Below are 22,671 nucleotides of genomic sequence, written 5' to 3' on the forward strand. Positions count from 1 at the left end.
CTTAAACATATACACAAAACACTGTCAGTTAACAAATTCCAGTACATAAATCTAGCTACTTCAAGTTGCTAGAGCAACAAACTGGGATAGGAATATCTGTCTTTTTTCTACTACTAACTAGACCAATTCACAGAACCTGTTCACATTTTTATTCCCCTTCACTAGAACAAGAATACTTTTTACACACAAATACATGACTAGTCTCTCAAAGGGAATAATTTAGCCCTCATTAAGAATCCTACCTATCTAAATATCTAACCAATATACTGGGCCCAATTAAAAAGAGTTTACCCTTCCTGTGCAACAGAAACAGAAGTAGCTAGGCATTAATTTGATGCACAGGCTGTTAGTCCAGCATATGACTTCAAGAATATCTGCAAATACATGTGTGGCTTTGGCAACAACGTTGAACAGTGTTTGACTTAACATTACCTTTTCTGTAAAATAATAATGTGAAATACAGTCCTTCACCATTTTTCCTAAATTAAAGTGAAACATTGTGTGGCACTTAGTGATATATGCAGAATTAGGACACAAACTGCCAACTTGCGGTAATTATTTCTCTTACATTGCGTTTGATTTATCTAATTTGTGCTGATTTGTATTTTACGAACATTTTTCTTACGACTGAACAGCATTTGAAAGCTGCTCAAGCTGGGAAAACTAGGCACTTCTACCCAAGAGTCATAAGGCAAATTAAATTCACCAAGGAGTCCACCTATTACATGTTTTTAAATAACATTTTGGGAAACTTTTACAGCAAACTGCATCTATGCCCAGGAATCTCTTTACCTGAACGGAATCTAAATCCCAATGTTGAGAGACTCCGTTGAGCAGTTTTGCCACAGAGAAAGGGGACCCAGTGCCCTTCTGGCATACAGAAACAATCCATGTTGGCGTCTGGCTGCATAATCCTTTTGTCCGAAAGCAAGACCCCAAGTACATTTCAGAAGATTGTATTTTTCATTTGGTTTATGGAACACTTATAAACTAGGACTCCTAACTGTGATTCCCAAACACAAAACAAAGTCAAAGGTTACAGCATATGTTTTTGTTTCAGCTTCTCCAAATTACTTGCAAATGTATTCAAACGCAATATGAGGAGATACTTTATTTTATTGAAAATAACAGACTACAGGGTGCTGCAAAAAAGGCTGAGGTACCTCAAGCATAAACATGGAAAGAATACATTGGTTTAGAAACCCATAAATCCTTATTTGAATCTGCCAACCTGAAAGCCAAGTATAGCCCGAAAAAACTATTTTTCCTAAATGCTATGTCTGATTAAGCCATACTATTAAATGACAGCTGAACTTTAACATTAATATGATATTATTTAAATAACTGCATGATTTTTTTTTACACTAAAATGATGAATGATTTTTGGACAGCTCAATTGACATAAAGCAAGAAATGCCTTTAATGAGATTTGACAAAATGGAGACATATGCAGAATATTCGTTACAGCTCATGTCGCAGGGCCCTTCCTGGGGAGACTTGGGTTTGGTCATGTCTTTTCTTTCTTTCTTTTTTATATTTTATTTTGATTGTCTACAAGCACTGAACCATCCCTTTCAATTGCCACTTCCTTTCTCCGTAGATTTTGAATTTAGCTTGTGTCATTTACATATTATTCTTAATCAGAGAATTTTATATGTTACGGTTCAGAGTTGGAATTGTAAGAAAGCTACAGAATGAAGGCATGAAGGTCAGTCATCTTAACCTTTGTCAACTCGGTATACAAGGAACTAACAAAGCTATTTTTTTCTGAGGAGACTTATGAAAGATAAAGCCTCTACTAAAGAACAGCTTATTAAATTCTGGTTTTGATATTTTCCAAGTCAAGTGGTAAATCAAAAACTATGCTAAAACTTCTCTTTTATTTCTTTATTTCTTTATTTTTTTTGTTAAGAAAATTGTATTAAGCAACGCATGCAATGCAAAAAGCCTGAGAAAGGTAATTTCATATTGAACTCTTCTGAGGATTTTACAAAGTCCCTTAAAAATGTGTTTCATAGCATCCAATACCACTTATCAGAGTGAGGCTTTTCTTCTCTAAGAAGCTGAACAAAAGCGCAGAAACTTAGACATCACAGAGACACTTGGGTGCTGCTTTAGTAAGTAAAAAACACACATATCCAGAGATATCACTAATTCAAAAAGGCTGTTTGGAAAGGTATTGATGTACACTCAAGGTGGTTAGTAATTACTGGATAACTTCCCTCCCTGCAATCCCAGATAGACTTTTAGGAAGTTCCTAATGTTTCCTTCCCACCTAATTTAACTTTAATTTTCACAACATTCAAACATGGAAGAAACATGTTAAAAGCCCAAGGTTTGATGATGTGTCTGCCCAGCCCATTCAAACAGAATGGATCATCTTATCTTTTTCCTCTGTGTGTAAATTTACACTTCCCTAACGCATTTACAAACTATCTCACATAAAAATTAACATGGAAAAAAACTGAAAACACTGAAACCCTGAAAAACACTCAAGAATCACTATCATCATCAAAAGCCTGATTTTAGAACAGTATGACAACAGAAACAAATAAAAAGAAGAAAAAATGATAAACGATGGAGCAATTCCAGAGATGGAATCCCTCACTCAACAGAAAATTCTTTCTTTAGATGTGATAAAACCTTCTATCTAACCATGTCTGCTTTTTTATCAGCATTCATTTGAACAAATTCTGTACAGCAGCTGGTGTGAAAAAAAAAGTCAAGCAAGTCAGCAAAATGCTGAGGTTGAATTCAAGCTAAAAATAAAGGTATAGAGGGAGAGAGGAAAAAAAGGAGAGAGATGTGTCCCTACCTTGGCCTTACCTTCGCAACATTCCTGTCAAGATCCTGGAGCTCTTCCCCAGGTTTGCATCTGTTTCTCTGAGCTGAGGAGAAAAGAGTCCTGTTAAAATCAAAAGGCACATGTACTCCCTTCAGCACAAAGAACAGACTCTGCTACTGTCATTTGATTCAATCTACCTCTGTTTTAGCTCACAACAAATTTACATGCAAGATACCCCCCAAACTCTGATATTTAAAAAGGTTTTGTCTGCTTTTCATTTAAATAAAGATGAAACCTATGGAAGGCGAAAGACTGAGGCAAGAAAGATGAACCAGAATAGAGAGCAAAAGCTTTACAAATAAAGCGTTGAAGGTGGAAGCTATATAGAGTGCTGTCCATAATTCCCACCGATGTGGGCACCCGTATGGGTTCTGAATATTAGTGAGCACATTAAGGGATGAAGGAACAGCCATGTGCTCTGTGTCTGGTGCTTTACCAAAAGAGAAACAAACGTATCTTTCTTTCTTTGTAATTCAAAGACACTAGATTTAAAGAAAAAACAGTACAGTACAGTACAGTACAGAACAATGTCATTTTACTGCTCTGTGTAAAAGAAATAAGCCCATCCTGCCTCTTACAAATGACACCTGTACTGACTTTCTACGGGTCATCACTGAAATGCAGCCCAAATACTTCACAAATGATGATAAGAATATGTAAATGTACTTAATGTATGTATATATGTACTTAACATGTAAAGATAAACTGAATTAATGGATTCGTTCTTGTGCTCTAAAAAAATCTTGCAAAATAGGTAACAGCCCAACTGAATAAAAAAAGGTAATCGAGGAAACTAACAGAAGCTATAAACAAAACTAAATTCATATGGAGAAAGAACAGTCATTTCTGTTGTTCTAATAAAAAGGAATAAAAACTCTCTTTTTATTAGACTCCTACGAAAGGAGGTCTAGAAATGATGAATTACAGTATATAGGAATAATAGAGTTACTCTCCTATTGCCTCTTTAGCTACTGCTAACTAAGGAGGAGATGTCTTTTGACATTGAAAAGCTCTTGGAACCAGCAGAACATCAAAACCTGTAGATGACTGCCAGTAATAAAGTAGTGAGCACCACCGTTTCTAATATGCCCAGAAACACAGCTACATGTACATAAATATAAACATTCTTTTCCTTATGAAAGCTCAATATTTACATATTTACCTCTTCATTATCAACTCAGATTGAAAGGATTATCTCAATTAATGAGTAAGTTTTTACTTTACTTATTAAAGAAACTTTGTTGTAGAAGACAAAATACATCCTGGGTTATAAATCCATGAAAAGAGCAACACTGCCAAGAAAAGTGGCAATCTTCCAATAACAGATCACTTTCATCATAACAAATCACTATTTTATCTTCAATACTAGTATAGCAATATTAAAAGATTTTCTATTTGGAGCCTGATAGTATAAATATTTGCTATGAAATTTAATGCTTACTACTGAAATCAGTATTTGCAATCAACGGTATGCAACTTTTAGGTACAATTTTTTTTGTTGTTGTTCATATAAAAATTAGGTATTAGTATAATAGAGTTTAATGTAAACACTATTAAGGCAATGCCAAGCAGAAGCTGAGCCTGAATGATATTAGAAGGACTTGCTTTTAGCAAAACTCTCTTCAATTCAAAGGCTTGCAGGGACTCTCAGACCTCTAGATTTGTAAGTCCTGATGGGACAGTGATGGGCACCATGTCCTGGGGAGCCATTCCTCCAATTTTCCTGATTCATTCAGACAATGCAAGCTCCAGAAAAGTAGTTTAGCCCGATTTGACACTAGCAACAAAAGAAAAAATGTCACAATAATTTTTAAAAAGCCTCATTAATAAGTCAAGTTCTTATTCATGCTAGAAGGGAATCTGAAGTACAAATGTATTCTTTACATTGCTCTTTTATTATTCATAAAGAAGCATTTAACACTTGGGGCTTCTTCTCCCTTTTCACAGAAAAGCAGCTCTCCCTTTTACCATTGTATGTTTGATCCTAACTTTCCTCTTTTTGCTGCAGGAATCTACCTGACAGCTAGAATCAGTACTGATAGCCAGGAAGGGGAATTTGAATCTTAGAGGTTTCACAAAGTCCTCTAAGCAAGAAGACCTGATATTTCTATGGTTAAGAAAAAAGGGGAAAAGAAAAGAAAAAAAAAACAAATACATACACACAAACTTGAAAAATCTCCTGCTACAACTCAGGAGAGTGCTAAAAAATCCCCAACCTTTTCTTCCTGCACTGACAGAAAACCAATTTAAATCACAAGTTTGTTTTTTTTAAAAAAACAAAATGGTGGCTCTTCTATCATTTCTTTATCGATATCGCTGCTCTACCACTGCTCTGCAATAGTAAGCCAAAGAGTTGGTGGCATGTTAGCCTGTTAAATGGTAGATTCCTTGGGGCACTTCCTTGTTTCACAGAAATGCTGCAGGAAAAACTTTTTGGAAGATGCTTTGACACTAGCAAAACCAAATCTACATAGTTTGTAAGAAAAGCTCTTTTAAAAAGATAATATTGAGGAAAAAAAGGAAGATGGAAAAGAAGGTGATGCTGATATCTTGTCTGCTTCATACTTAAATTTAAGGTTTTACCCCAAAATGTTGCCTTTTAGAATCCTGTATAATCCATTTAACTTATATAATGCCTGCAGCAGAGCTTCTACCCCCTCTATTTGACTTTTCTTTTTTTTTTTTTTTTTTTACAGTTAGAAAATTCCTGTTCATGGATATTAGTACCTATGTAAATGGCATAACACATCTTCATTCATTCCAAATACAACTGGTTATGTCTTGCTTCACAATGCAGACAGGAGAACTTGAACAAAACTACACAGACACCTAACCTAATTAAATTTTCCTCACAGGAAAATAGCTCTAATTTTCACAAGATAGAACTTCTAAAAGTTTGTTCCTCTGGCTGGTAACATAATGCTTTCATATATTAAGTGTAAAGACATTACGCACTGATGAAACACCCTCACTCCTGGGCTTTTTTTTAAAAAAGGTTAATCAAAATCACCTCTGACTGCACATGTGAGCATTCTGGACAGGTCTGCCCATGTGGCTCCAATGGAGATCCTTCCCAAATCCTCCAAACATAAAATCTTAAGTGGCCCAAAGTAGAAACCTGGAATTTGAGACTTTCCATTCATGACAAGGTCTTTTGATGAATTGCAATGCATATACACTTATTTTTTTTAATCTTGCTTCACGTACCTTACAGGTCTTGCCATTGAAAGCAATGACTGTTCAGGCAGAAGGCACTGCAAAGGAAAGGTTATACTAAGAACTGTAGAGGCATCAGAACTGTACTCCTCTTTCTCTAAGTTTTCTGAGGATTTTGGCAGAAAGGGATACATGTTATTCACCTCCATTGCCTAGGGTTTACTTGTCCGAATAGAAACAGAAAAGCATCTCAGACTTAGCAGTCACTGGGGATGTGATGAGGGGAGGAGAAATGAGAAGTCTGTAAAGTTTCCCGAATAATGCTTGCTCACATCCCTTGGCTATATTTAATGATTTAGCTATATTTAATGATTTAAAGTAGCTCATGCCCACAATGTGAGAAAGCAACTGGTATAGATCAGAATTTCTGACAGAAAATACCTCTTTAAAGCTGTCATATGAAGCTTTACTAGTCAAAGACATCCAGACCAAAAAAATCCCTGAGAGAGAAACAGGAGTCTTAAGTGGCAGTGGTCAGCTATAAGCCTGAAAGATGATTTAGCAAAATTGGACACTAAGGAAAGTATCTGTTCAGTGTACTCTGGACAAAATATCACAAATAGAGTCAATCCTGGTTCCGGATGAGTTAGTTGTGGTGAGATCTTGCAGAAATACTGTGAGCAGAACTCTGAAGAGAAGAGGCAAATCCCCCAGGCCAAAGTGCAGACAAGTTCTATGCGCGGGATGGGACGGGCTACTGGGCATCTTGATTAAGTTCTGGGGAGTAGAGAAGACCTCCATGGAGGCAACATAAGACAAAAATTACATAGATAACTTATCTGCTTTCATGGAGCAGCAGTGTAAGAAGCTATCACTTGTTATTTCACACAGAAATAAATATTCACCCATAAAACAAAAAGCTCTTTCTCACTCCAGCGGAGGGAATGCAAATAAAGAACTTCTCCCCCGGCATGGTGGGAGATTTGGAGGCTCAAACTCCCCAAAGGTTTCAGCACAGAGATGTGTTCTGTGCCCACTGTCTTGAAACCTCTGCTCCCTTTGGTCAACTGTGGACGATTGCTTGGTAGGAGGCTCCCCAAGCAGATCTTACCCTCAGGATTGTTGCTAGAGACTCCTGCCTGTGAAACAAATCTCACTATGTGCTCCAGCTCCCTTTTTCTCCCTCAAGATCCTCAAGATGTTTAACCACAACTCCCTTCCTACTCTTCTTCCCTTCTGTCATCAAAACAACCTTCAGAGAGACAAAAACAATAACAAGAAACCCTGCACTTCAAAGTGTTGGACACTAGACAGCTACCAGCCTTACACACTTCTGCAGTCAAAAAGGTCTTTGAATTTCTTTCTTTCTGCAGAGAAAGTCGCTATCCAACATGCAAAACATGACAATGACTAGAAAGTTAAGTATTTTTTTCCTAATAATGAATCTCTCATCTTTTTTTAGAAAATGAAAATAAAGATTCTTCACAAGTAGATCTCAAAGCCATTTTCAAGGGGACGGGATAACCACTTTATTTAAGAAGTGATGAAACTGAAAAAAAGCGGCAACTTAACAGCCTGGTGGTAGAGAAAACTGTATTTCCATGCACAGGATTAATACTGCTTCCCAATGTTGTAGACTTGTCCTAGGGACAAGAATCTTTGTTCTGCACTGACTGGAAGAGATGGTGTCACACACGTCCTCCTCCAATGTTCTGAAATGCCATTAGCTGACCTGCCCTCACAGTGACCCAGGTTTCTCCTGACTCAGGTAATGCACTCATTTTTAAAGCCACAAATTATAAATTGGTTTAACATGCATATTTTTATAATTTCAGCCCCAAACTTCCTTCTGTTAAACTAGTGGGAGTTTAGCACTGCCTTTTAAAACAGCAAGACTGAAGCTATCACTTGATACTAATTTTTTTCTTCCTGCATTTTTCTCATACCAAACTCTTGCATAAATATCCTAAGGAGGCAATTATTAGCAGTTAATTTTCTTTGCAGCTACAAAGAGTGGGGTTGATCAATTATTAAAAGTTAAATTACAACACTGAACTTTGTTTTATGGAAAGTCCAAGAAGTCCTTGCAACAGACACTGTAGAAAATCCTTCAAAGGACAGAAAGCAGATTTGACGGTGACACTGGGGACAGAGAGCTTGTTTCCAGCAGTGGGTTTCTTGTTCTTGACGGCCTATGAGAGAAGCTCTGTAGGACTGGGCCCATATGAAACACTTTAACTACATCACTACAGATGGTGGTGGTGCTAACAGTTGATTTATTTAAAAATCTAATCAATATGCTGGCTAATTTTTGCAGGCACAGTGAACTTGCCCAAAGCAAATAAAATCCTAGACCAGCAATTATTTACTATCAAACTTACCCTTTCCCGAGCACGCTGGATCTTCTCTCTGTCATGGCTGAGGTTTTCCAGCATCTCCTGTCCAATCTGTTCTGCATTAAAAAATCAAAATTTAAATCATGAAAAATATAGTTTGCGACTGTAAGGCCTCAAAATGCCAGTTTAGATTGTAACAAAGCTAAAGAACAACTGCACATAATACATATGATAGTCTAATCACTCCTCCTAACTGCAAGGAAGAAGACATCATTATAGTAAATTTTAAGTCTGCCAAGCAACATAAAATTGAAGAAGTATCATTAAAACCAGAAGCTGTCCCTGTGCAACCCACTGAGGTTTCCTGGACCCTGGGAACTGATGCTAAATTTTGGTCTACAAAACAAAGGTCAGAAGTCTTTCAAACTTGCTCTAAGTGCTGGGTGTTCATACTTGCCACACGTTTTCTTAAGCCTATTCCTTGCCTCAGAAAGGGAGTCAAGAAGCCTTCACTAAAACACTCGTATCTATAGCATATTATACTTAACTGACACTTATGCTTCTAAAGATACTGAAAAGCTCTATCAGAGGAAAATATTTGTCTGTCCTTCTCAGCTTTAACCATTGATGTTTTAAAACACCCAGCCATCTCAAGCTAAGGCAGTTACTGTTGCCTTGCTCCTACCATAGCCTATTTCTGGCAAGCTGCAATGGATCTCCTGACATTTTTAATAGCATTATATGCATTTGTCTATTGGCATCAGCGCTTGTTTGTATACTGCCTGTTTGCTTCTATAGCTTATGCTGAACCAAAGGTTGCAAAATTCTAGCAGTGAGAGGAATCCAGGCCTCAAGACATGGTACAAAGACAACACAAGATGCCAAAACTTTCCTCTTTACATAGCTTTAGTTAGATGCTTCTTTTAGACTGAAATAATAGCAGCAAACATAAAGATTTTCATCTTCAAAGCTCTATAGAAACATTAAGTAATCCTCCCTGAGGGAGAAAAATAAGTTATAACATTCCCATTTTGCAGATGGGTAAAATCTGCGACTCGCCTCAGGACACGGAGCCCGTGCGAGACAGGCACGTGTCCCCGCGCACGGTGAGCCGACACGGCCAGACACATGCACCAAAACAGCATCCTATAAGGAAAGGGCCTTTTTTACTATCTTTTCTTTTTCCCCACAAACAACGGAACTCTTGCCTTGCTCTCATTCTGGTGAGCGAGCTGGATCTTGAAAATGTGATTATTTAAAGAGCTTAGGCAAACAATTAAGTAAAAAATACTGCCAATATACCACTATTGCAAAGACGAGTATTTCAGGCTTTTATTTAAGTGGTTCAATTTTAGGATGTAATCCAAATTAGAATCACATCAAACTTTTAAAATCTGAGACAAGCCAATTTTTTGCTAAATTCATATAACACAAGGTATACATTCTGCCAGGATGTATAATGTCTAAGGAAATGCATTACATATAAATTTCTCTATTTGTTGCCAAGTACAGTACAAGTAAGATAAATATTTCCTCAGATATCTGACCACAAATTGACATCCTCATTATGCTATCTTGTCCCTCTTGGCTTGCTGCTCTTTACTTTTAGCTGTATATACAATGCCTCCCAAAGGTGAAATGTGGTAAGATATGTGGTTTCGGAGTTAAAATATCTGTGAGGTGCAGTGCAAATGGTAGACTAAAAGTGAATCGAGACAGAGCCTTGTGTATGCCTGCATGTCAAAGGGCTTATTGGCTGAAACTATACTAAGCTTCTTTTTCATCAAACCACTTAAAATACTGGAATACACAAAGAGATATATGCATTCAGTGTAATTTAGGGAGAAATAAAAACAACCCCAGCCCCCTTAAAATAGAGGGAAAAACACAGCAAATTACTAACCAAGTAGCATGAGGTGGAATAATGACCAATATTTATTTCTAAAAATTATACACACTTGTGTACAGATGTAAAGGAGTACCAAGAGTTGATTTGCTTTCAAAGGAAGAAATGTAAAGTAAATTGCTGAAATGGCTGGTATTTCACAAACAAAGCTTAAAATATCTTTATAGGAAACAGTTCTATTTTTATTCCACCAATTTTAAGCAAGTTACTGTAGAGCTTTTTTTTTTTTTTTTCATCTTCTTCCTGTCACTGGCAAGTTCACACTCTTAGCTTTTTATAATGATTGAGTTTATTTTCCAACCATCAACGTGACAGCAGCATCAACTGTAAGTGAGGGTAAAACACCATCACTTTGACGAATAGTGTATTTTCCTCTCATTGTCGATGACTGAAGACATCAATAAATAAGGAAGGAGAACATGTCAGCCAGAATATCACAGAATGAATTGTTGATATGACACTTAGGGATTAAACCTTCAGCCATGAAGTTCAAACTAGCAGAGGGGTCTGAGAACTGAGATAGTTGCATTTCTTCCCAGCAGCCTCTACAGATAAATAATTGGACGGATCATCAATTTTACAGGAGCAGCTTTACTCTACATGCACTTTACTTGATGATCTTTGGCCTTTTTGGGGCTCAAATAACAACATAAGTTGAACAAAGAGACGTAACGGAGGTAACATAATCTCACAATAAGTTTGCAAACATAAATTGACACCTTTATCAACACATCCTTTCCATCCTTGTTCTACGCTTGGAAATTTCAAATTTCGATGCCAAAAACTTGGTTTTCAGTGGGTAGGTCAAGATGGCTAAACAAAAGTGTTAAAAAACAAAAAAAAAGTTCGGGCATATAAATGATATTAAAACATGCGTCTTCGCTTGCTTTGCTAATGAAAGTGTCCAGGACAGGACAAAAAGTGGCATCCACCCACAACACAGCTAAGCACTAACTTGATCCCATTGCTCTCTGCTCGCTACCACATCTCAAAGTTCCCCAGGACTCTGATATTCAAACCTTCATTTCTGTGCTAGATTCATGCTTTTAGCGCAACAGTACAGTATAGAGGATAGACTAGTTATAATGCAAAACACTGACGATGCTACAACAGTTATGTGAGAAAGATATATTGTAGCGAAGCTCCACGAATTAAGACCTATGCACAAACTGAGGGGTGCTGCATGTTGCCAGTAACTGTTCTATTTCTATAGAATCTTAACAACATGCATTATTTGGGGTTTATCCATTCCTTTGGGGGCGTTCTGAAAACATTTATTATATTGAAGTCTCAAATCCTATGAATGAGTTTGTGATGCCACCTTTTCTAACAGAAACTCCTAAAGTGACAGAAAATTATGTTCTAAAACTACAGCTGAAGTATAAGAAGCAGCTTTTATATTACCAATATTATCATCTATGCACTGACACAGGGCAAGAAATTTCAAGACTCAGATTAACAACTCTTTTTTTCACACACACATGCACACACAAAATCTGACACTGTTTACATAGAACTTTTCCTCTTAAAGTGTACTGAAAAATATATATATTCTATATGTATATATTTCATAAGAGGCAACAGAAATTTTGAAATGGCAAAAAGAAAACAAAAAATAGCCTAAAGACAATCAAATCATGGAGAAGATGCCAGGAAGTAGGATTTTCCTGATCTTGTCCTATGTACAGTGTATACAATCCAATCAGAGGTGGGAAGAAATCAGTCTAATGAACACTCGGAAAAGGAATGAGAAAAAGAAACTCGGCAACCATTTGTTGTGAGAGAAGGACTCAGAATATTTCCACTCTGAGATGCTCGTCCTTGCCTGGTGAGGAATACCATGTTGGGAATGCACTTCTCTCTCCATTCACAGACGTTTTGTGTTGAGAAGATGTAACAAAACCTTACAGAAGGTTTTTGGAAGGGAACTACGCTGACACAGCCAGAAACTCACTAATCATACACAAGGTGGAGTGAAAAAAGGAAGGCTGCATTTTCAAAATTCAGCTGTCTCATTTTGGATGGGTTAAAAGTTTAGATTTTAGGGGACTAGGAGAGATAAATCATGATTTGGAGTTTCTAGAAAAATATGCCAGAAAGCGTTAAACATTCTACTGCTCAGAGGTGACAGCAAGCAGATTTACAATGTTGGAGAGTGTTGTAGGAGTCAGAAGAATTCAGGGTTGAGCCAAACGCTTACGCCCTGACAGCAGGAAGTTAGTAAAGAAAGTGATGACACATCCTTAAGTGCAGGGATACAGGTAAAAGTCCTACACATTTGCAAGTTCACAGTTGATTTAGATGAAGAACCAATATAACTAGAGACAGAGGGATTTAGATATTAAAGTTATTAAATGATAAGTACAGATTAATATTGACAAATGAAGGAGAGTATAAGGGACATACATCTACGGAGAGACTATTTGTAGAGCATTAACAGAACATTGAAATACGAGATTCACTCAAATAACTGCAAATTCTGCAACTGAGAAGTTAGTTTGCATGGTGTTGTGGTCACTGTAATGGACAGTAAAACAACAATTAGCTACACACTGTAGACACTAGCTGGCCTCTTCAGCAGATCTCACTGCCAAAACCTAGCAAGAAACCTGACTGTCAGTCAAGAGCAGACACCGAGGGCAGCCAACACCTCCAGAGCTTTCCAAAGTTATTACAACACGGGATAAAAGAAGTTGCCTAGTCTTACTGTGAACGTCTCCCTGCTTCAATACCTCTCAGTCCTCCAAGGTCCACGATGTTCATCAAACTTAAAATATTTCCTAAGTTAGAGAAGGTTTCTATAAACTGTAATGGATGTTCATGAAATTATTTTCATTAGCCAACATGAAAAGAGGTCCCTCAATCCTCAGGTCAGGGGAACAAAAAGAAAAACACGCAGAGAACTGAATCAGAATTCAGGCTCCATGGTTTGGTCAAAATAAAGACGAAAAAATATTTGAGGAAATATCACATGCTTTTGAGAACAAATTGGGAGGCATTTATAATCAACGTCTCTGAAGACACAGACCTACTCCATCCTTCCCCAAGGGGGGAAAAAAAGAGAAAGAAAGAAAAAGGCAGATGAATGAGAAGAAAATAGGAAAAAGGAAGAAAGATGATATGTGACAAACCAAGTAACTTCACCTCTAGTAGCCTTTTCTTTTACTAAGGTATCATTCCTTTTCTAAAATCCTAACATATCAGCGTGCTGATATAAAACTACTCATTTCTCACTAACTGATGTCTTTTTTTTTTCCTGTCTTTTCTCATCACCCATCTCTCTGAGTTTCCTTCCTAACACCCTCACAGCAACATTCACAGGAGGTGGCCGACTTTGATTCTGCAGAGCTCATCTCTGTATTGAAGTCCAGTCATTGTTCTAGCCATCCACCCGCTCGGCAATGCTCCTCCGCTCCATATTCCTCCCTTCAAATTTTCTCTCTTTTACCTTCCTTGGAAAAAGTTCTAAAGCAAAAGAAACCTTGCTTAGTGCATCAAGATAAGTAAACAACCTGCTACCACCATTTCTGTCTCTTATAAGTGAAGTTGGGAGCCAACGCATAGTATTGTCTTTTCCTCTTAATTTAAGTAGTAGGAAAATCCAAAGGATGGAAGGAAGCCTCTGCTCACTCTTAGCTGGGGTTTGGGGAATGGATGATGCTTCATTACAATACAGCCAATGTTCACCCTTTATGAAACTACTTTTCTAAATACTGAATCTAGTGATTCAGTAGTCAGAGAGCACTACAGAGAGTAGTTAGAAAGCAGCAGCAATCCTAGTTACACCTAAATCAAGTTGCAGCAACATGCCCTCCAAAACTTGATGCACAAACCATCTCTTAATTAAAACTGTGATTCCCAACAGCAAGAAGACAGCACACCAGTGAACTTTGGCTCATCTAACTCAAGCTGAATTCACAATCATAATTTAATGAGGAATGATCCACCATCTAATGAGTCTTCTGTAAGCTCAAAGCAGAGTAAATAATTACTTTGGATCCTGAAGTACTGGTTGTCTCAAAGACTGAAACATTGGTAGGCAGAGGGCTGGCAACTTATATGCTGCATTCAGCAGCTGGAGGCTTTGGAAACCTTCGAGTTGGACCTACCTCAGCACCTAATTTACTCCTAATGCAGTAACTGCACTTCAAAACACAGAATAGATGAGATGATAGACTATTAGTTAACTAGCAATAGAAAACATAATCATATAAGGCTATTAAAAGAGAAGAAAACATATCAAAATTTTGAAATATATTTTAAAATGGAAGTGTGAAGAAGGAGAATTTTAACAAATTTCACTATGAAAAGCTGTAGCATTTGACATTTAAACAGTGCAAAGAAAAGAATACAGCCTGCTAGTTATATTTGTCAGTCCTTAAACAACTGTTTCTTAACCTATTCTTTGGAATATATGCAGACATGTAGACAAACAATAAGAAGAAGGTTCTTTGGTGTATCTCAGTTTCTAGAGAATCTAGAGTTTCTAGAGAACATCAGCAAAGAGCATAACCTTCAACTTTTCAGTATGAGAAATGGCTCCTTGAAGCAAAAGGCCATGTCAACAAATGAAAACCCAGGCCATGAAAAACAAACCAGAGCCAAATACAAAGAAATTAGTGTTTGTGCAGGTTTCCCCCAATACTCAAATATCCCAAGTTATCTTGACCTTGGATATCTTGGATCCACAGACCTCTTGGAAAGTCAGGAAAAGCTGAGAACATGAGCAAAAATCTTTGCTGGTTTGATCTTTAATACTTCCATGTTAGTAAAGGGGTTTTTAGCCCCCGAGTTCAGCACGGCATTTTATATGCGAATGCAGGAATTCCTGCAGTGTTCATATTTAAGCAACAAAAAATAGAAGCAGAAGCATCCAGACATGAGGAAAATAAAAAAGAATCCTAAAGAATGATTAATACGCATTCTTAAAGTCATTGACTGAAAAGTGTAAGCTATGAATCTGTGCAAATTAATGCCTGCTGAAAACAGTATATGATTAAAAAAAAAAAAGAAGAAAAAAAAGTTTCTTAAACGGTGGAAAGCCCACAAAGCAGGTGAACAGCTCAGCAACCTCGAAGCTGGCTTCAGTGCAACTCATTCTTTGAATACGAATTAGCAATGGGTAATCGCAGCATATTTATGAGGCCTTTTGCCTGGTCCTTCTCTCCAGTGAATGCTGTATTATTCATTGCGTGTGCCCTGACCCCAGTGCGCTCCTGTTCTGACAAATCATACTTGATTAAGACAAATCTTTATTAGTTAGCTAGTCAACTTCCCCATTTATCATTTGCAAATCCCATTCTCCTTTTTGGGTACAGTAGAAGCAATTGAAACCTTTTTTTTTTTTCCGCCTTATAAAATGAAATTCTTGTTACAGCCAGTAAGTGCAAACAGAAGTCGGTAATAGATGATAAAACAAAGGTTTAACAGCATAAATTGCAAAAGTGGCAAAATTCTAACACAACTGCATATTTTATATATGCTGAGGAAACTTTAGTTAGCTCACTCTTTTAATGCATTTCTCATTTCCCCGACAACTAAATACATTCCCAAAACCTAAACGCTGTATAAAAGAATTGTACTGCAAAGTTGGAGGCTAAAAGTCCCAAGGCTTAAAAAATAATAATAATGAGATTGCTGAGTAAAAGTTATCGTTCAAGGTTTCTAACAAAATAATTAAAAAAATAAAGTTAAGCTATAAAAGGAGGCAAAATGAATTCAAAAGCTTCAATTTTCCTTGGAAATGTAACATTTCCTCTAACTGGCAATTTGGAAATGAAACAAATGTTTCAAAATAATGCTAGGTTATTCCTTGGAGAATTTACAGTTAGGAAACAGAGTGATGTCCAGTGCACGCCAGTTTTGTCCTGACAGTGGTTTTGCTCACAGAGAAGGATGTTTCTTCCATCAGGGCTCTGGATTCCCAAAGCATCCACTTGCATGGGGAGGGCTGAGGGGCAGAGGCACAGGGCAGTGCACAGGTTATTAGACTGGCTGTGGTTCAAGCTCCAGCTCTCCCTGGTCTTTTGGTTTGGCTTTTGGAGGAACTTTTAGAAGGTTTCACAGTGCCAAACTTCACACTCCTACTATAGGAGTCAAGTGTTGTGCTATATGAATGCAGGGAGGCACATCCGGTGCTGAGCCAACGAGTTACGGACCTACAGCTAAGTTAAACACCTACTTAGCCTTAATGTTACATACTCAGAATGCAGAAAATGAACATCACACTACAGACAGGGCTGATATGAGGAAAGACATAGTAAGACATTTCAGAAAATATGGGGAACAAAAGCCCCTGAACTGGAAAGAAATGTACAATTAAAGCAATGCTACAGCACCAGTGGTTACGATAACTGGGCTGAATAAGCAAACTTTGCCAGTGAGTGCAGAAAAAGTAACACCTCTTTATAGAGGAACATTTGTCAGTCTGCACTTATCTGTATTTTTGTTTGGAGACTGAAGTGGAATAGCTTGTGTATTTTATTAAATTTAGAGTCTGTGCTCATGTTTTTATACATAATCATATTCAAAACCAATACTTAGAGTCTGCATTCATTTGAAATGGACAATTTAAAAACCTGAAGGACAAAACATCTCCATAGCCGTGTCTGTGCTGCTGCCACGGCGCACTGCCCACGGGCTGCTCTCCTCTTGCTCTCCTCCTGTGCTCACACATGCTCGCAGGCGGTTTTTCCTTTGTTTATATTTTTACTTTTCATACCGGCGTAGCTCTGGGTTCTGCTCCTGTTTCACACACCTCAGCTAAGTGTTAGTTAGCTCCATCTGCAACGCTGCCTTCCATTACCCGCACAGTACTGCTGCGAAAACCGCTGCCTCCGCAAACCCGCAGCAAGGGGACAGCGGGAACGATGGAAAACACTCGCCAGGCTGGCAGCGCCTGTGACCAGGAGGCAGGAAAGAATCCGGGCTGATTCCAAAAACCAGGCTGAGTTTGCAGGAATATATACGAGCAGCAAAAATGCCTGCTCTTGTACATGTCGATCAAGGATATTCTGGAAATCACAGACATGGAAGAAAAGACCTTCCCCTAATGCACCTTCTCAGTACTCGGAGTAGAACCGTGTTCTAGGATCATGTTATGGTTTCTGCAGCCCTTAAAGGTCTGGGTCAGGGCTGCAAGAGAGGCAGCTCCTCTCTGCTCTGCGTTACTGGAGCTGCACCCGGCAGGGCCAAGTCACCTGGAGCCACCACGAAGGAGGCTGGCAGCAGGGCAGCCTCGCAGAGGACGTCCGAGGTTGGGATAACGTCTCCCCTCTCTTCTGCTCAGATATGCTGGCGAGCAGGACGCACTGCTGAAGGCATCGGGTGCCCCTTGTGGGATGTAATTAACCATTTTCTAGGTCTTCCTGGCAGGCCGGTGTTAACGCGCATTTCTGTGCATGTCCTGTATGCTGCAAACTAAGTACATGTTTCTTCCTAACTTAGAAGACAAGCAATAGCAAACACAATAGTAACCAACAGCAAAACACCACACCCTGGACAGCCACCAACCTCACACAGCAAAGGGACAAGTGTCCGGGTTCTCCGGAGTGCCCAGATCAAGACCCTTGTGAGGACAAGGTCAGTTCTGGAAACGCAGCCAAGGAAGGTGAAGTGCAACCCAGCTGGTGCTCCTCAGTGATCTTACACACCTGTGCACAGATCCAGTCTCACATTTTATAGCCACCCAGGCTGTTTTACGACTCCAATAAACATTTTTCTTTCTAAAAAAGCAGTCTTCAATGATATAAGATGCGAGGGAGGGAAGGGCGAAGAGCTCACAGTGTTATTATGAGCTCTGCCATGGCTTTACATGGTGTATTTGTGCCTCCTTTCCCCCATTTCTAAAATGGACTGAAGGCAACCACATTGAGCAGAACACTGTTTAAAAGACTATGCTCCCGGGAGATAATTCAGATACTGCGTTTAGTTGGCTATATATTAATTTCCACCACAAGTACTAGCTTCTATATAATTGAAAAAAAAAAAAGGTATTGGAAATCATTTTTTAAAGGAAAACTAAAGTGGCACACTCTCCTCAGCTAATGGACATTACGCTTAATCTTGTAAAGAATTTCCAAATTATTGAGCACCAAAATATAATTAGGCCATGATCTATGAAATTGCTAAATTACTGCAGGATGACATTTTAATGCAAACACTCAGTTTACAAACATAACTTTGCTGGATATTCTCAAGAAGTGTTAAACCGATGCCAGTGTCTCAGTAATTTCGCAGTTTAAAAACAGTTAGAAATGTAATGACTACACTGCACTTGATTAAAGCATTTACAGCTCTAATCAAAAACTGACAGCAAGATCAAAGATGTTAACTTAAATCTCTCTTCTAATTATGTTTAAAATGCCACACCTCAGGCCTGTCTCTCCTCTTCTTTTTCAAACCAAATTCTGCTTAAGAAAGATCTAACACTTCTTAACAGTTCATTATCCAATAAAACTATTCAAAGCTTAAAAGCAATCTACACAATTAGTCAGGACCTCAGGGAGTCCACCGGTAGTCTTTATTACAGGGCTTCATATTAAAACACCTTAATTATATTTGTCAAATGGATTTCATTAAAACCCATCGTCACTTTAATTTTCATATTTTGACAGTGCTGGCATAGCATTATTACCACCTGCCAAGCTACGAGCTACAACAAAATTATCAAATTCCTTCAAATACCAAGCAGTTTCTTTTTGTACCTGACCAATGATTTCCCTCTTTTTGGTGAATGCACCATAATTAAAAGGAATAATTAAAATTCCATACTCAAGCAGCACACATGCAAGCTAAATGTACAGTGTATCTGTTGCAGGTGTGTAAATAAGAACCTATACGATACCTGCTTGCCAGGAGCACATAATACAAAGGTAGGACACATATACCGAAGTGCTGCTGAATAATAGAGCCAGGACATCAAACAGAATGCACTATTATTTAATCAAATGACAACCATGATGACTTGAAAGCAGAGGACATTTTAACTTCCACTCATTATACTGTCATTTCGACACAACAGATCTGGGGATTATGGCCTTATACTGTAACCACAATTTTAGATATAATCCATTGAGGTTACACTTGACTTTAGACAATCATACTGAAATATAATTAAAACAAGATTTTTCATCCTACCTACATACAGGCAGTACTATGACAAAGACTTCTCATATTTATGATATACTTTCAAATGCAGGACACAGCAATTGTTTTTAAAATACTCGATGTCACATTAATTAAAAAATTTTAACAATAATAAAAAACCAGGTATAGCATCTGTCCTGCAATACAGTTTGGACTGTAATGTCATATGGGATATATAAATAAATTATTTCCTCCTTTTGTCATCCTAAGCACTACGCTGCAATTACTGTGCTATCCTGAAGCACAAAACAGCATTTTAGCAACACTGTGCTTACACATAGTGAGTGAATTAAAGCCCAATTAACTCCATGATCCCGAATGACCATGTGTATGGGATGGCTTTGGCCCACTATAAATATGCATGTAGGTTGCAGTGGAGGAGAGAGAGAAAAAAAAAAGGAGCATTTTTCTCCTTTTCATATAATCGGAGCAAAAAAAAAAAAAAAAAAAAGAAATGAGGTTTCTGCTATATGTCTAACACACTCCATTGCTTTGTAGAAGGTCTCAAGAGTAATCATTGCCGTCTATTATGAATATTTTAAGACCTATTAAATGTACTTGGATTATTGTAGATACAACTACGGGATGTTAGAGAATGAGTTTAAATGACAATTAAATATTTTCCCTCTGAAGAAAAAAGAAGAGTTTAAACATTCTTTAATGCAGTACCAAGGAGAAAAGTCGCAGCTTCTTACGTAAACTTCAGCAAAGAAATTGCCGACGATACGATGTTTTTATTATTATTATTATTTAAATTGTTTTTACCTCTTCTGAATTACAAAGGAACAAAACACTTGTTTTCATGATTCTCCTTGTCCCTCTCCAGTTTTCTCCGTGGGCTCCACAGGAGGTTTTGGCTCCCTCCCTCCGCACAGATCTGCTGTTAATTTACCCCAGCCCACCAGTCTCATGCACAGACACAGCCCCAGCTACCACTTAATGAGCGGCAGATTTCCCTCTCCACTGGGCAGCCCTCACCTCTCCCATCCACCCCATTGCTTGGCCTTCAGCTCAGGTTCAACACAACAGAGTGGCTCCTTGTCCCTGACATAGCTCCAGGCCATCTACTATGTGCAACATGATGATCCTCTTTTTCACCCAGCCTCAACAATTTTTAATCCCGTTCTGGGTAAACTGTCTGGTTCCTTCTACATTAAATCTTCAAGAAACAGATTTTTCCATCCATTCACCTTTCAAAAGCTCTCTTCTAGGCTCTCAACTTCCTCACCTGCTTACACTTTTTCTCTACCACTTGTAGCAATCCACTGCTACAAACATTTTTCAGCATAAAACTGGTCTTTTCTTTCTGGTCATCCCATTGCCTCTACTGACTCAACACACCGAATGAAAGTTACACAGGTCCTTCATGGGCTGCTATCTCCCATTTGCTTACAACAGATTAATTCCTTTCACAACCCAGGTGTCATTCACCAGGTCATTTTTCATTGAAGCACCTCTCTACTTTTCCTTGTGTTGCCACTCGTGATTAGGAAGAGCTGAGCATAAACAACCTGCTAGTTCTCCTCAAATCTCCGATGTGGCTTTTCATATTTTCCTCTGAATTCAATGCAAACATCAGTCATCACTATGAACCTTTGGGTTCTATGAATTTCTAAACGCCCTGCCCCAGCATGGAGAAGTTATAGCACCAGATCCAGCAAGCAGGTGTCATTCCTGATGGAGGAACAAGGTACTGGAAGCGGAGGACAGTGCTGTAAAAAGTTATCAGCACTTGCCTTTCCTATTCCAGTGCAGGCACGGTGTAGAGATTTACAGTGTGCACTGCTACCAGATCCTACCTTCTTAAAAACAAACACTGCCCTCACATGCTATCAGTTAGAGTGAACAATTTATTAAATTGAGGCTATTCCTGATAATAGCAGAAAGACCCAATTTTTCCACTCTTGACAAGCAGGAAGCCAGCCACGCTGCCCACTGCAGCTACAATACACAAGGAACAGCCCGAAATGATTCTTGTCCCTGGCTGGCACTTATTCTCATCACTTGAAGTTTATGTGATACAAATGAGGGGCTACAGGACCCTGCTGCCATGAAGTCACAAAGAGCATATACATTTATGAATACTGCATTTACAGCGCTTTGTATGCGATGTTTGTTAGCTCCTGGTGCTGGAATCACAGTTCTGAATCTATCCTGAAGATGTTAAAGATGCGTTGTGAGCTTTTACTTTTTTTTTTTCTCCCAAACAACAAAACAAAAGACCACCAGAGCGTTATTTATGGTTTTAGCTACTGAGATTATATTAGCTATTTTATCTGCCTAATCTACTTTAAATGATATCTATTTTATCTTAAATCCTGTAAATAGATACTACCAGATTTCTCCCTTCTTTTTTCCCTCTTTCTTTTCCTCTTTCTTTCCCTCTTTTCTTCTCTCTTGCAATGATATACAGTATTGATGTAGGAAGCAAATGTGAAGACAGAACAATCCAGCCGGATTAGACATTTATGAAGCCCATTGACAATAGTGAACTGTCAAAGTCAGCAATCAAATGTAACCCTGGCAAAAAGAATGGAGACTGCTGTGAGGAGATTTGCTTAGAAGAAACTCTCAAATATTGCTTTTAAGTCCTGGTTCTGCTCCCCTGCACAAGTTTTATACCTGCCTTTTGCCCCTCCTTCCTTGAAGTTTTACCTGGTTTATCTTTGTGTGGTGGGAATAAGTTTTTGTTTTCCAGAATTAACCCTTGGATTTCAATAGCTTGGAAAAGCGATTATTATTTCCCTTTCAAATCTTATGATCCATGAAAAAGTGATATAGATATTGATAAAGATATCTTCAAAACATTCTCAGGAGTAAATGGTTTTGTTACCTTTTTCATCTCAGAAATTAACAGAAGAATGATGTATCTAACTGAAATCCATACCAAGTCAAATCGAAGAGTTGTAATTCACTACTTCTGACCCTAATCCTACTCCAGTTCTTCAAGACCATACCTTGTGTTTTACATTCCAGCTTTTCAGTGCAAAGGTCTTTTCAAGTAGTAATTAAGTACCTGGAAAATCTGGCAATATGTCCCATTAAAATTAAAATTGTGTGAGAATACATTTTGCTGTGTTGATGGAAGGGAAAAAGAGACAAAAGCTAACGAACCGACCTGACCAAACCACCAGGTGGAAAACAGTGTAGGGAAAGAAACCAGCTGTATGGAAGAACCGTGTCTTGAACAACCAGCAGGAGAAAGGCAAAGACCAACACTAATACGTGTCTTTGGGCTGTATACAGCAGAAGGATATTTACATTGTAGAGAACAGTCTTTA

The 22,671-nt window shown here is 38.2% G+C and overlaps 1 protein-coding gene across 4 annotated transcripts in view; it reads right to left on the reverse strand.

The window, feature by feature from the left end:
- Window positions 1–22,671, reverse strand: part of VTI1A (vesicle transport through interaction with t-SNAREs 1A) — a 256,720-nt gene that overhangs the window by 92,062 nt on the left and 141,987 nt on the right. For 2 of the 4 annotated variants that reach the window (XM_088528627.1, XM_088528626.1), the window contains 2 exons: window positions 8,383–8,453; window positions 2,827–2,888 (listed from right to left, as the gene is read on the reverse strand). In XM_088528627.1, coding sequence (XP_088384753.1) covers window positions 2,827–2,888; window positions 8,383–8,453 — 133 coding nt within the window. Of the gene's footprint in view, window positions 1–2,815; window positions 2,889–8,382; window positions 8,454–22,671 lie in introns of all 4 variants that reach the window. The other 2 variants (XM_088528629.1, XM_088528628.1) reach the window with 1 other exon arrangement.

This window comes from Tinamus guttatus, unplaced genomic scaffold (assembly GCF_059628265.1).
Source record: "Tinamus guttatus ecotype Peru unplaced genomic scaffold, ASM5962826v1 Tinamus_guttatus_pri_ptg000314l, whole genome shotgun sequence".
In the NCBI taxonomy this organism is placed as follows: domain Eukaryota; kingdom Metazoa; phylum Chordata; class Aves; order Tinamiformes; family Tinamidae; genus Tinamus; species Tinamus guttatus.